The sequence below is a fragment of the Bos indicus x Bos taurus genome, chromosome 21 (genome assembly GCF_003369695.1).
Source record: "Bos indicus x Bos taurus breed Angus x Brahman F1 hybrid chromosome 21, Bos_hybrid_MaternalHap_v2.0, whole genome shotgun sequence".
Lineage (NCBI taxonomy): Eukaryota > Metazoa > Chordata > Mammalia > Artiodactyla > Bovidae > Bos > Bos indicus x Bos taurus.
Genome location: NC_040096.1, coordinates 56,072,841 through 56,086,211, shown reverse-complemented (window position 1 = coordinate 56,086,211; position 13,371 = coordinate 56,072,841). Strand labels below are relative to the sequence as shown.

Sequence of the window (13,371 nt, the reverse complement as noted above, 5' to 3'; positions counted from 1 at the left end):
TGCATGGCAAGGTCCTCTATGTGTGGTTTTGACTCTCTGAACCCAAGACTTAAGATGTGCTCTGTGTGTGTGTGTGTGTGTGCGTGCGTGCGCACACGCATGCTGGATGCATACTCAAAGCAGCCATCACTCGTCTTTCTGATTCTCAGTATTGGACAGGTCTTTGTGTTTCTCCGGCTGTGTGGAAGGCACATTTTGCTGTCTGGACCATCCTGGTCTCCTTGGAAACCATGAGCATCATCTTCCTCCTGGATGCCTCTCAGGAGTGTTTGTCTTAACTTCTCTGGGATCTCTCTCTCTTATTGGCTCTGCATTAACGGCTCCTTTTCAAACCCTCATGGAGGGTCATTCCATGGACCTAAACTCATGGCATTTAGCAGCATTTGTTTCTCCTTCCTGGCAAAATGTCAGACCATAAAATTGTTTCTTTCATTTGGCAAGAGAAAAAGATTTCTTTCTTCATGAAATCATTGTTCTCAATCCAATAATCCCAGTGTTCTCAGTGGAAACTGAAGATAACCTTTGCCGCAGACACGGAAAGTGTTTCCACCCGGCAACTTTGCTGGGACCTTTTGTTTCTTCCACCAGCGGAGAAAGTGACCTTTCTATTTGAGCACGCACAGAGGTTGGCAGGAGCCGTTGCGGCATTTTAAGCCTTTTCAGTGAGGCCCCTACATTGCCACAGGTGGTGGGTGAACGTCTCTGGGATTCTTGAGCCTCTGTTTTCCAGGGGCTGATGCCCTTGGAGCTGATCCTCCACCCCACCCTTCCCTTCCCACAGGGCTTCCTGCCTCCGGCCCCAGCACAGGCACCAGAGCTGCATGCCAGCCTCTGCCGTCATCCCTGGGTTCCTCTGGCTCGTGTCTCTTCCCAGCTGATGGAGGCTTTGTACTTCCTGATGGGGGGTGATGGGGTATTGTTTGATTTGGAGTGGGTGATTTTTAAGAAACCAATAATCCGCATCGTTTTTCATGTTGCATTGTGAATTGTCTCAGGAGAAAGGATAATTTTTTTTAGTGGATCTGTCGTGTTCACAGTTCCATAACTGATAAAGAGGTACTGCTGATCATACATTCTTTGTGGGAAGCCATGCTACAGGGTTAAAATGATTTAAGGTGATAGAACCACATTTATAGAACCTTTTTTTTTTTAATTTATTTTTGGTTGTGCTGGGTCTTCATTGCTGCGCCAGCTGTCTCTAGTTGCAGCGATTGGGCTCTGTACTCTTCGCTTCGGTGCACAGGCTTCTTACCGCAGTGGCTTCTCTGGCTGCGGAGCGCAGGCTGTAGGCACTTGGCCTTCGGTAGTTGTGAGTCGTGGGCCCTGGAGCAGTCTCAATAGTTGTGGTGCACGGGCTTAGTTGCTCCGTGGCATGTGGGATCTTCCTGGACCGGGGATCAAACCCCTGTCCCCTGCATTGACAGGTGGATTCTTATCCACTGTGCCACCAGGGAAATCCCAGAATCTTTTCAAAATGTTGGGAAAGCTTGCTCTTGGCCTGACCACTCTAATAAAGAGAGTTCTGTCATTTTGGCATATTTTTCTTTGAAGGTTTCTTCCCTTTGGCATATCTTTCATTTTCTGCACCCAGTTAGGTATTGTTTTATGCATTTAAGCATTTTCTGCCATCCTCCCAACCAGGATAGTGAATACCCAACCACTCCCCAGTGTCCGTTTGTGGCCTAATTATTAAAGTGCGGCTCCCTCGTCACACGCCCTGTCGTACTTGGGGGTGAAGCTTTGATGGGGGTATTTTAGAGCTTCTGTTTACTATTCTGCTGTTGACAGTTTTATGGCAGACAGCTTTTTGGGGGTACACACTTATTCTCAGAGGTGAGTCGAGGGGGTCATTTTGCGGGGTGGGGAGCTGAGCGGAGCTGAGTCCTCCTGTTCCAAACCAAGGGAGGAGGTCCTGGAGAAAAGCACAGGCTCATTTTTTGAGGGCTTCCAAGACGTTTGTCTGCCATGACTGAGTGGGTGCACTATTTATAAGTTCTGGATAGAGACTGGCTAGAAAGGAATTAGGAGGCCTGACCCCACAGGGACCTAATGGAGCCCACTGAGTGACGTGCTGGAAATGAGCCTCACTGAACTCCAGCTCTGGGAGCCACCGGTTACTTCGGGCCCGAGGGACAGACCCGGTAGACTGAGGCATCCAGGCCTGCCCTGGGATCCCTCCAAGCCCCTGCTGTGCTGCCCCTGGCCTCTGCCTCCCCTCCCCTCCACTCCCACCTCTCTCAGAGACACCCTCCTCCAGAGGGCAATGACAAAGCCCCATCTTGTTATCCTAAGACTTAGCACTGCCGACATCTGTAAAGTGCAGGCAGTCGGGAAACTGCAAAGCTCCCTTGGGGGGAGTGAGGTTTGAGCGAGTTTGGGAAGGAGGACATTTGTTACTTGAAGCGCTGGCCTGTGTGAAGGCTGGTAACAGGAGGGATGACGAGGGCTCAGGTGACCCCTGGAGCCAGCCTGGAATGGCAGCCGGGGCCCTGTGTTGGGAGCAGTGTTCACTCATGGGGTCAAGCATTTGGCATCGTAAGCTCAAGTGCTTGGCATCATGGGCTGAGGGGTTTGGCATCGTGGGCTCAGTGAAGCCATGAGCCCGGGTGCTGGTCGTGTTTGCTGTGGGGAGGCCAGGAGGTCCCACCACCACGACGGCCACTTGTGTAGCTGTGATCACATCTCAGTTCTGTGCACGCCAGGTGCCTCTGGAGTCTGCTGTCCCCCTCTTGTATTGTCCTTCCTGCCACATGGCAGAGCCCTGTCACTGGTGAAGCCTGAAGCGGAGCACCCTGTCCCGTGTCCTGGATTTTCCCCATTGGATACATCTGTACTTGTCCTAAGAGGATTCTAGGAGGAAGGGAGTATCTTCCTTCCCCTTGACTTCCTGGTTCTGAGAGCTTCTCTCACCTGTGACCCCTGGGAGCCAGTGCCCTGGCTTCCAGACGGCCCCTTGCCACTCCCCCCAGGTGGCCGCCAGAGAGTCTGGATCAGGAAACTGGCAGTCCGAGGGCAGTCGGAGTCTCTGAGCTTATTGACACGGTGTGAAGCCAGATGCTGCCGCTGGGACCCCCAGCTGGGGTGCCAGACGCTTCCTGGAGACCGTCCTGCTCAGTCTGTCCTTCCCCAAGGTGTCGGGCCTTGTTTGTGTCGACACAGCCCTGGAAGGAGCTTTGGAGTTGATCAGTTCAGTTCAGTCACTCAATCGTGTCCGACTGTTTGCAACCCCATGGACTGCAGCATGCCAGGCTTCCCTGTCCATCATCAACTCCAGGAGCTCACTCAAACTCATGTCCATCAAGTCGGTGATGCCATCCAACCATCTCATCCTCTGTCATCCCCTTCTCTTCTCGTCTTCAGTCTTTCCACCATCAGGATCTTTTCCAATGAGTCAGTTCTTCGCATGAGGTGGCCAAAGTATTGGAATTTCAGCTTCAGCATCAGTCCTTCTTATGAACACCAGGACTGATGTTCATTTAGGATGACTTTAGGATGGACTCCTTGCAGTCCAAGGTACTCTCAAGAGCCTTCTCCAACACCACAGTTCAAAACCATCGTTTCTCCTAAATTTCAGGTTTGCAGCCTGGATGAGGTCCAGTGGGCTCTTTCCCCTTTTACGTTACAAAGCCCTCTCTAGCCCCAGCCCCTTGCTGCTGAGAATCCAAGTGCTGCCACCCTCCTCTGACCTACTTTTGTGACTTTTCTTTTTGTTTGTTTAAAGTGGTTAGCAACGAGGTCCTTCCAAGACGCAGTTAGTGCAGTTTCGCTTAGGAAAAGGGAAATCTGGGGTTTCCCCCACATCTTATCCTAGCATCTCAGAACAAATCTAAAGGAGGTGCAGGACAGAGAGGGGAGGGGTGTACAAAGTCTGCTCTGGATCTCGGTGCTTAAATCCCTCTCGCCTGCACCCTCCCCCTTCACTGGCCCGAGCCCAGTTCTCTGCGGAGGGAGGGGGTCTCTGCGATGGCAGCGCCCCAGGCCTGACTCTTCCCTCCCACTGTCAGGCCACAAGAAGGATGGGGTGACATGAGAGGCCGCAAGGCTTGTGTGTGCCCTCGTCCCTCATCGCGGCCTCAGAATGCGACAGTGGCCTTTGTTTTGCCTTCACAGAAGCCCGTGTGGCCCCAGGAAGGCTTGTTGGCAGATCTGAGGACTGCCCAGAGCACATCTCCGTACTCGTCCACCCCCTGCAGCCAGGGGGGGTGTGGCCATCGCCCGCCCAGCAGGCCAGTGTCAGCTGCGGTCTCCACAGTGGCCTTCTGTTCTGAGTAGCAGGCGGGAGGGTCCATTCGTCAGCAGCCTCCTCACGTCCCCACTAGATGAGGGCCTGGCCTGTCGCCCTGGAGGCCCCGCCACCCCGAGGAGACGCATTTGCTTGGCTCCCCTGTCTCCGGTGTTGTGGAGCATGACGGCCACTAGCCACATGTGGCTGGTGCCGCCTCCAGAATGTGGCTGGTGTGTGACAGAGGAAGTGAATTTTTCATTTACTTAGATTGAAAAACCAATTCTGGAATTCAGTTATTGGAAGAACTGTAAGTGTGTTTGGAACAACTTGGGTGTGCGAATCTACTTATTCAGATCATGTTTCCAATGACAGTTTGGCATTCAAATTCTGATGTGCTGCGAGTGTAAACTACACAGTGGATTTCAAAGACTTAGTGTGAAAAAAAGTGTGAAATCAAATCATCTCTTTCATGGTTTTATGTTGATTCGGTGGTGAAGCAATAATATTTTGGAAATGTTGGTTTAATTAAGGTATATTATTTGTATGTTGTCATTTGTTTCTTTTTACTTTTCTTTTTTTAAATTGGGGGGATAACAGCTTTACAATATTGTGTTGGCCTCTGCCATACATCAACATCAATCAGCCTCAGGTATAAAGAACATTCGAAATGAACGTTTCTCATGTATTTCTGCTAGACAGTTCTCACCGTGGTACTCAAACCTCCGAGGCTATTTTTGCTGGAATACGATTAATGGTCCTTCGGGGGGAACAATTAAGATCTTAGAGGTATTTTGGGCCACAGGATTAAATCTTAGGAGACCCATGAGGCTTTGAAAGGAACACATCAATAAAACATTGTTCATGAAACATTACTTCCTAACTGTGCAAGTGATACATACATATTGTGGGAAAATTAGAAAGCCCAAATTAGATAAAATTAAACTTCCAGGTTTAGAAGGAGAATACATGGATTTCCCAGAAGTATTTCCCAGCAGTCTTTTGCTTAGGTTATCGTTAGCATAAAAATTCAGCTTTACATTACTGCAGAGACCTTCAAGATGATTTCACATTCTGTATCTGCTTCATAACAAACTGTGGAAAATTCTTAAAGAGATGGGAATACCAGACCACCAGACCTGCCTCCTGAGAAACCTGTATGTAGATCAAGAAGCAACAGTTAGAACCGAACATGGAACAACAGACTGGTTCCAAATCGGAAAAGGAGTACGTCAAGGCTGTATAATGTCACCCTATTTATTTAACTTACATGCAGAGTACATCATGCAGAGTGCCAGGCTGCATGAAGCTCAAGCTGAAATCAGGATTGCCAGGAGAAATATCAGTAACTTCAGATATACAGATGACACCAACCTAATGGCAGAAAGTGAAGGGGAACTAAAGAACCTCTTGATGAAGGTGAAAGAGGACAGTGAAAAAGCTGCCTTAAAACTCAGCATTCAAAAAACTGAGATCATGGCATCTGGTCCCATCACTAAATGGCAAATAGATGGGGAAACAATAGAAACAGTGACAGACTTTAATTTTGGGGGCTCCAAAATCACTGCAGATGGTCTGCAGCCATGAAATTAAAAGACGCTTGCTTCTTGGAAGAAAAGTTATGACCAACCTAGACAACTTATTAAAAAGCAGAGACATCACTTTGCCAACAAAGGTCTGTCTAGTCAAAGCTATGGTTTATCCAGTAGTAAAGTATGGATGTGAGAGTTGTACCATAAAAAAGGCTGAATGCCAAAGAATGGAAGTTTTTGAACTGTGGTGTTGGAGAAGACTCTTGAGAGTCCCTTGGACAGTAGGGAGATCAAACCAGCCAATCCTAAAGGAAATCAGTCCTAAATATTCTTTGGAAGGACTGAAGCTAAAGTTCCAATACTTTGGCCACTTAATACAAAGAGCCGACTCATTGGAAAAGACCCTGATGCAGGGAAAGATTGAAGGCAGGAAAGGGGGCCGACAGAGAATGAGATGGTTGGATGGTACCATCAACTCAATGGACATGAGTTTGAGCAAACTCTGGGAAATAGTGAAGGACAGGGAAGCCTGGGTGCTGCAGTCCATGGTCGCAAAGAGTCGGACACGACTGAATCACTGAACAACAACAAATTTCCTTTATAAACATGTGCACCCTCTTCAAGCACCCTGATAATAGGGCTGGTGCTCCAGACACTTGCACCACAGCAGAGCAGAAACCAGCCAAGACTCCAGAAGGGAATGTAGTTGGTTGACAGTGATAACAAGGAAATCTTCTAGAAGTTGGGCTGAGCACTTGAGTTTAGCATTGAGACCAGATAGGGACTCCGTGACATTGCTAGCAATGTTATTATTTATTGAATGTCCCCAAGTTAAAGTGACTTAGTTTTGATGTGACTTAGCAGTTCTTGGTGGTTTAGTCCCTAAGTCAGTCTGACTCTTGGCAACCCCATGGACTGTATACTGGAGTGGGTTGCCGTTTCCTTCTCCAGGGGATCTTTCCGATCCAGGGGTCGAACCGGGGCTGTTGCATTGCAGACAGATTATTTACTGCCTGAGCCACCAGGGAAGCCGTGACAGAACGGCTGACTTGGCTGGGAGTCCCTCCTTTTGCTGGGAGTGGATTTATCTGATTTTACTGGCTGTGTGTGTTTTGCCCGAGGGTGCTACTGCGGAATCCTTTGGTGAGCACATCCAGTTGAGAGAGACTGCCTTGACTTTTCCAAGCCCTGAAGGAAGGCTGAGGCTGTTACACAACTCAGACTCTGCCCAACACTGAGACTTGGCTTGAGAAAACACTGGCCGTCTCAGATGCAGTGACATGTGACCTCAGATCGTAAAGAAAGATGTCCTCCAACACTGAGCACAGAGGGGCCCGGAGTGTTTGGGAGTGGGGTACACCTCCTCAATTTCTGGTGTGGTGGGAGCCATGGAAAGATAATAAGGAGGGTGGAGCAGTTCATTTTGCACATTCTGTTGTCGACTTTAAAAACGTGCACTGAGTCTGATAATTAACTTTTTCTTGGGGCAGAGTGAGGACTGCAGCCTGGGAGACAGCACCTCAGATAGCTCTGAGAAGCTGCTCCAAAGAGGCAGGGTAGGGGGAGGTCATTGTATACGTGATTTGGGTGAAGGGGGAGTACACGCAGTCAAGCACATATTTTTTCCAGAAGGCTTCTGCTAGTCTGGTAAAGCTTTCTGCTAGTCATGAGGAACGGTTGTCACTGTGAAGGATTTTTGTGCTTTTCTAGACATGGGGAGATATAAGAATTGGGCTCAGAAAATCAGCTCCTGAAAATACCTAATTATTTGAAGACCCCTCCTGCCAGTTTTTCCCCCAAGCACAGAGTGCCTCCCTTCTCCTCTCCACCCTGAACGCCTTTCAGAGGGTGTTGGAAATCAGCAGCTGCAGCAGCACTCAGCACAGTCTGTAGCTGAGACTGTGACGGTGTCGGCCTCTCCTGGCGAGCTTGCCAAGGCTGCCATTCCCATCTGAGGATTCAGAGAGCTCCGAGGTGATCAGCTGGGCCCTGCGGGATTAGCCAATTGTGTTCACTGTCCCCTTTTAATTCATAAGCGCTGGTTGGCAGTGTCCTGAATTCAGAGAGTCCTCACGCCATGCAGTAGAGTGACTGCTGGAAAAAAAGTTGTCTCTCAATGGAAACATTTTTTTTAAAGGCGTAAGCGGAGCTTTGTTGGTCAAGAGTTTCTATGGTGACCACTTTTGCAAGACCAAGAATATTACTGAATCCTACTGCCTTGCTTGTCTTCTGTAGAATTAGATATTTTATCTTCTGGGTTTGTGAGAAACAAGGCACATGTGGGCAGGGAAGACCAACCTGCCCTGAGAAGTACTCTGGGAAATGTGAGTGGTGGGCCAGCACACTCGGATGGGAACTTATTAAAACCCCCACGACAAGGGGGCATGTCGATGGCTGGTGCCTGGGCCTTCCTTCAGGGACCCTTGGTGTGAGGGCAGGAGGCTGGGCATCTCCTGTGTGCCACGTCTCTGGGGGTGTGTGTGGGGGCTTCAGATTAGCTCTGACTTATCCCTCCCCCAGGGAAGGACTGCGTGCTCCAGTCCATGGGGTCACAGAGAGTTGGACATTACTGAGTGACTGAACGACAGCAACAGGGAAGTCACTGCTGAAAAAAGAGAAGTGTCTTTATTTACAGCTTGTACCAAAGACATACTGAATGCCAGAATCCTGAATTGTCAGTTTGTAAAGACTCAGTAACATCTCTTTTAATGTTTCAAAGTGAAAGTGAAAGTTGCTCAGTTGTGTCTGACTCTTTGCAACCCCATGGACTATACAGTCCATGGAATTCTCCAGGCCAGAATACTGGAGTGGGTAGCCTTTCCCTTCTCCAGGGGATCTTCCCAACACAGGGATCGAACCCAGGTCTCCTGCATTGCAGGCAGGTTCTTTACCAGCTGAGCCACAAGGGAAGCCCTTTTAATGTTTATTCTGCATTTTTTAGTTGCACAAGCAAATCATACAATAAAAATAAAGACATCCTTTAAAAGAAACTCACTGCTAGTCCTACTAATATAGCATCTAATATATCTTCTTTCCCCCCAAAGTATCTGTACAAATGCAGACATAATTTTTATTTAGTAATAATCAAGGCAGAAGCACAGTTAGCTGTTTGGATTTTTCATTTATTTATATCTTACGTTTTCCTTTCTATTATATATATATAGTATTTTCATAGCAACTGTTTTCATAATGGCTGCACACTCCTCCAGTTTCTTGGTACACTGTAATTTTCTTAATCAGTCTTTATTTTGTTTTCTGTTCTTAATGGCATCCTTTCCCCTTTGTTTCCATAGGAAGTTCTCCAGCAGCTGATCGTCATGAATTTGCCTAATGTCTTGATGATTGGCAAAGACCCGCTGTCTGGTGAGTGGAGGCCGCCCTCGCCCCCCTTGGAGCCTGGGCTGTGCCCTGGGCAGCTGTTGGAGGCAGAGCTCTGGCTGCCAGCCTGGAGCCAGCACAGTGAAAACACGTGCTCATTTGGGTATGATTGTAAAGGATGGGCTTATAACCCCAAGGCTTTACGCCAAGAGCACGTTTCTTCCTTAAGAATATATCCTCACGACCGCTCAGATGGGAGTCCCAAGGCAGGTGAGGCCACTGCTTCCTTGGTCTGTGGGGCTGAAGTAATATGGTGGCTCCCGCACCACCCAGGGGTCTCTCCTCGTACCATCATGGGGTGTGGTCTCTATTGACAAGAAAAAATCTTTGAAAGGGAAAGTGTTAGTCGCTCAGTCGTGTCTGACTCTTTTCAACCCCATGGAATGTACCCCACCAGGCTCCTCTGCCCATGGGGATTCTCCAGGCAAGAATACTGGAGTGGGTTGCCATGCTGTCCTCCAGGGGATCTTCCCGACCCAGGGATCGAACCCAGGTCCCCTGTCTTGAAGGCAGATCCTTTAGCCTCTGAGCCACCTGGGAGAGAGTCTTTGGAGGGAACTAACATCCTTCCGCTGGCATCCTGTGCCGCTTTATTTGCCCCATGCACATTCACTGGGACCCCCTGTCACACATCCGTTCTCACGTCTCCCGCTGGTCTCTGGGGCCCGAGCGGGTAAGGTCCTGAGTCCTGGTCTTGGACACTTGGTATGACTTTGAAAGCCTAAAATGTCCTTCCGGACACCTCACAGAAAGCCAGAGCTTAGCTCCAACCTGAGGATTAATGCACTGTGAGTTGAACGGGGTGCTTCCTTTCCTCCCCTCCATGGTCTTGAGTGTTGACCTGAACCTGTGGCTCGTGGATGGAAACTTGTGGGCCCCAGGGACAGATGTGCCTGCTGGCTGGGACTCCCCTGGTTCCCGTGGAGACCTTGGGAGCCTCCTGGACTGGGTGTGGGGTCAGGGCATGCGGGAAGGATCCCACCATGAGAGGCTTTTGCGGGAGGAGCTGAAGCTTGCCTCTGCGGGTACCTCCTCGACCTGCTCTCAGGGGAGCCCGTCCACGTGAGCTCAGGTCGTCTGGAGCACAGAGGAGCGGTACACCTTGTGACCCGCCGAGGATGTTCCTCGTCGAGGAGCCCTGGCCCTGAAAGCAGCAGCAGCAGCTTCTGGGGGCACTGGGTCAAGGGAAGCTGAGCATGAAATCACTTTGCTCATGGGGAGGGGTCCTTCTTGGACCCCACTCCCCTGTTCTCTGCAAGAGCCCAAGGAAAGGGTTTCTTTGATCTCCTGTTCATCTTCAGTGCCACCGGCCCATGAGCATCACATTGGCTCTTCAGGGTACACCCAGACCCACCTGGCAGCCCCTGGCAGTAACGCCCTTCTCTACTTGCTGTGTTAGGAACAGGGAGCCCTTGGTTTGCGCTGTCCTTGGCTCTGCCCTGGAGCCATTTGTTTTCTGGCTTTATTTCATGGTTCCCCTAGGTAGAAGGAAATGGCAATCCACTCCAGTATTCTTTCCTGGCGAACCCCATGCACAGAGGAGCCTGGCTGTTTACAGTCCACGGGGTTGCAAGAGTCAGACATGACTTATGATTAAACCACCAGGTAGGGGATGCCAGATGCAGCCCCGGGCACCAGGGACAGCTGGGACTCTCTCGTGTTTCAGCAGTAACATGAGGAAAATGAGGGACTGCTTTGCTTAGCAGAACTGTGCTGCTTGTCCTGCCTTATTTGGGGGACTGGTATTAAGAGAGAGGTGCCCAGAGAGGTTGGTGGTTCAGGCATAGTTCTGCTGTTCCACCTGCTCTAGAGACAGCGTTGTCAGATGAGGAGAGGAAAGCAGAGGAGCAGGAAAGAAGGTCCCTCCCTGCTTGAACACTCGGGACCCAGCGTGTGCTAGGCACCAGACGTGCATTTAAAAGCGGAAGTAAAAATGTGCTTCTGGGGTGTGGCCGTGCCGTCGCATTTATAGATGAGAGAATGGCAGGGTCGAAGTGACAGGCCCTCAGCCACTTGACCCATGAGCAGAGGGGAGTTTGAGTGGGAGTTTGTTCCACCTGAACCCTGGGCCTGAGCCCTGGTCCTTATCCCACATGAACAGCTCAGGCAATTGCCAGTGTTTAACCATTTTGACCTACAAAAATGACAGTGACGTATGAGTTAATCTGGTGGCTCAGATCGTAAAACACTGCAGGAGACCCAGGTTTGATCCCTGGTTCAGGAAGATTCCCTGGAGGAGGGCATGGCAACCCACTCCAGTATCTTGCCTGGAGAATCCCCATGGACAGAGGAGCCTGGTGGGCTACAGTCCATGGGGTCACAAAGAGTTGGACACGATTGAGCAACTAACATTTATGAGTCATTCTCGTGCTAAACACGTCTTCCTCCCCCACCGTGTCACCCATCACCCCATCACACTGCGTGGTTTGCCACCTTCCTGTGCTGGCCCGTCCCTTCCTACTGCTGTGGGGGGCCCCTTCTCCAGAAGGCACCTCTGCTCACCAGAACCCTGGCTCCAGCCCTGCCTTCAGAGCCTCTCTGTTCCAGCCTCTCTGAATCACATGGGGAGAGAGACTGTCCACATGCAGGGAACCCAGGTCCCACCTCGAGTCTGGCAGTGAACAGAAACACCTGCGAAGATGTGGACACTGATTTTTAAATAGCTTTATTAAGATATAATTTGCATACCATAAAATTAACCTTTTTTTTTTTTGGCCACTCCACATAGCATGTGGGATCTTCCCCCACTGGGGGTTGAACCTGTACCCCCTGCACTGGGAGCGTGAAATCTTAGTTACTGGTCCGTCAGGGAAGACTGAAATTCACCTATTTTAAGTATACAGTTTAGTGATTTTTTCCCCCCCATAAATGTACAAAGTGGTACAGCCTTCCTCACAATCCAGTTTGAGAACACTCTCGGGAAGCTGATTTTAAACTCAGTTTAAAATTTAATGGATTTTAAACTCAGTCGTGTCTGACTCTTTGCAACCCCATGGACTGTAGCCCACCAGGCTCCTCTGTCCATGGGGATTCTCCAGGCAATACTGGAGTGGGTTGCCATGCTCTCCTCCAGGGGATCTTCCTGACCCAGGGATCGAACCCAGGTCTCCTGCATTGCAGGCAGATTCTTTAACGTCTGAGCCACCAGGGAAGCCCTTTAAACGGACAGGTGAATGGAATGTCTCCAAGTCCCTAGGGCCGTATGGAATCAACATATATCAGTCGAAGAGGTTCCGGCCCCAGTTCAATGGAGAAGTTAAGATGAGACGGGGACCTCTGGGAAAGTTAAGGACGAGAATTCCACCCAGTGCGGCAATCTGAGAGGGCCCCCGGCAGGCAGGGCTGACTGACGGCGGCTTCTGCCGAGAGGGGAGGGGCTGCCTCCCCCAGAGCGAGGCTGGAGGGATGAGAGCTGGGAGCACGCATGGGTAGGTTTTGACAGGAGTCTCAGGGGAACTCTGAGAGCAAGAAGGTTGTCAGGGGATAGGCACCAGCAAGAAGAAGCAAACATGAGTGCCCGAGACACATTTGTGGAATGGTGTTTTCTGTTTTAAATTTTAAAAGTAGGTGGGTGAAGCATTTGGGGCTTCATTTAAAATAAAGAATAAAGTTGGTTTCTTTCTTGTGTGGTTGCCTAGAAGGGGTGGATGGGGGGCTTTTTTTTTTTTTTTTTAAACAAATTTTGTCATCCAGCTCAGGAGCACACCTGTGTTCTTTTTAGCTGATGCTGACACTGTACCGTCATTTATAACATTTCAGTTTGGGGTTAGTTTTTGGTTTTGGTAAATGCACCTCCATGGAGAGACACACACACACAGTCACACACACAGTGACACTGAGTGATCCCAGAACACCAATCACTTGTCCCCCTCCCTCTGACCTAAACAAGGGAGATGGCACGACTCACACTATGAGATGTTTCTGTATGTCTGTCATCCTGCACCCAACAGACAAAAGATGTTCTCTTTTTTCCCTACCTCAGGTGGGATTCAAGGGCAGTTCAGTGAATATGAGAAAAGACTTCATATATTTAAAAATCTGTCCTCAGTGGCTGCCCTCCTGGCCTCCAGTCCCCATTCTCTGCTTTCCTGTCTGTACCTCGAATCATCTCTGCATTTCCTCTCTGACTGCGTGATTTTGCTCCCGTCTCCTTGGATACCTGTCCCTGGGGAAGCATCTTGTCTGGCGCCTCATTACTGTGGACCCCACTTCTTGGAGCCTGGCCTGGGGTCCCCTGGA

General features: G+C 49.8%; 1 protein-coding gene across 3 annotated transcripts in view; it reads left to right on the top strand.

Moving 5' to 3' along the window:
• Positions 1 to 13,371, top strand: part of CCDC88C (coiled-coil domain containing 88C) — a 147,375-nt gene that overhangs the window by 55,562 nt on the left and 78,442 nt on the right. For all 3 annotated transcript variants that reach the window (XM_027522094.1, XM_027522093.1, XM_027522095.1), the window contains one exon: positions 9,048 to 9,117. In XM_027522094.1, coding sequence (XP_027377895.1) covers positions 9,048 to 9,117 — 70 coding nt within the window. The remainder of the gene's footprint in view (positions 1 to 9,047; positions 9,118 to 13,371) is intronic.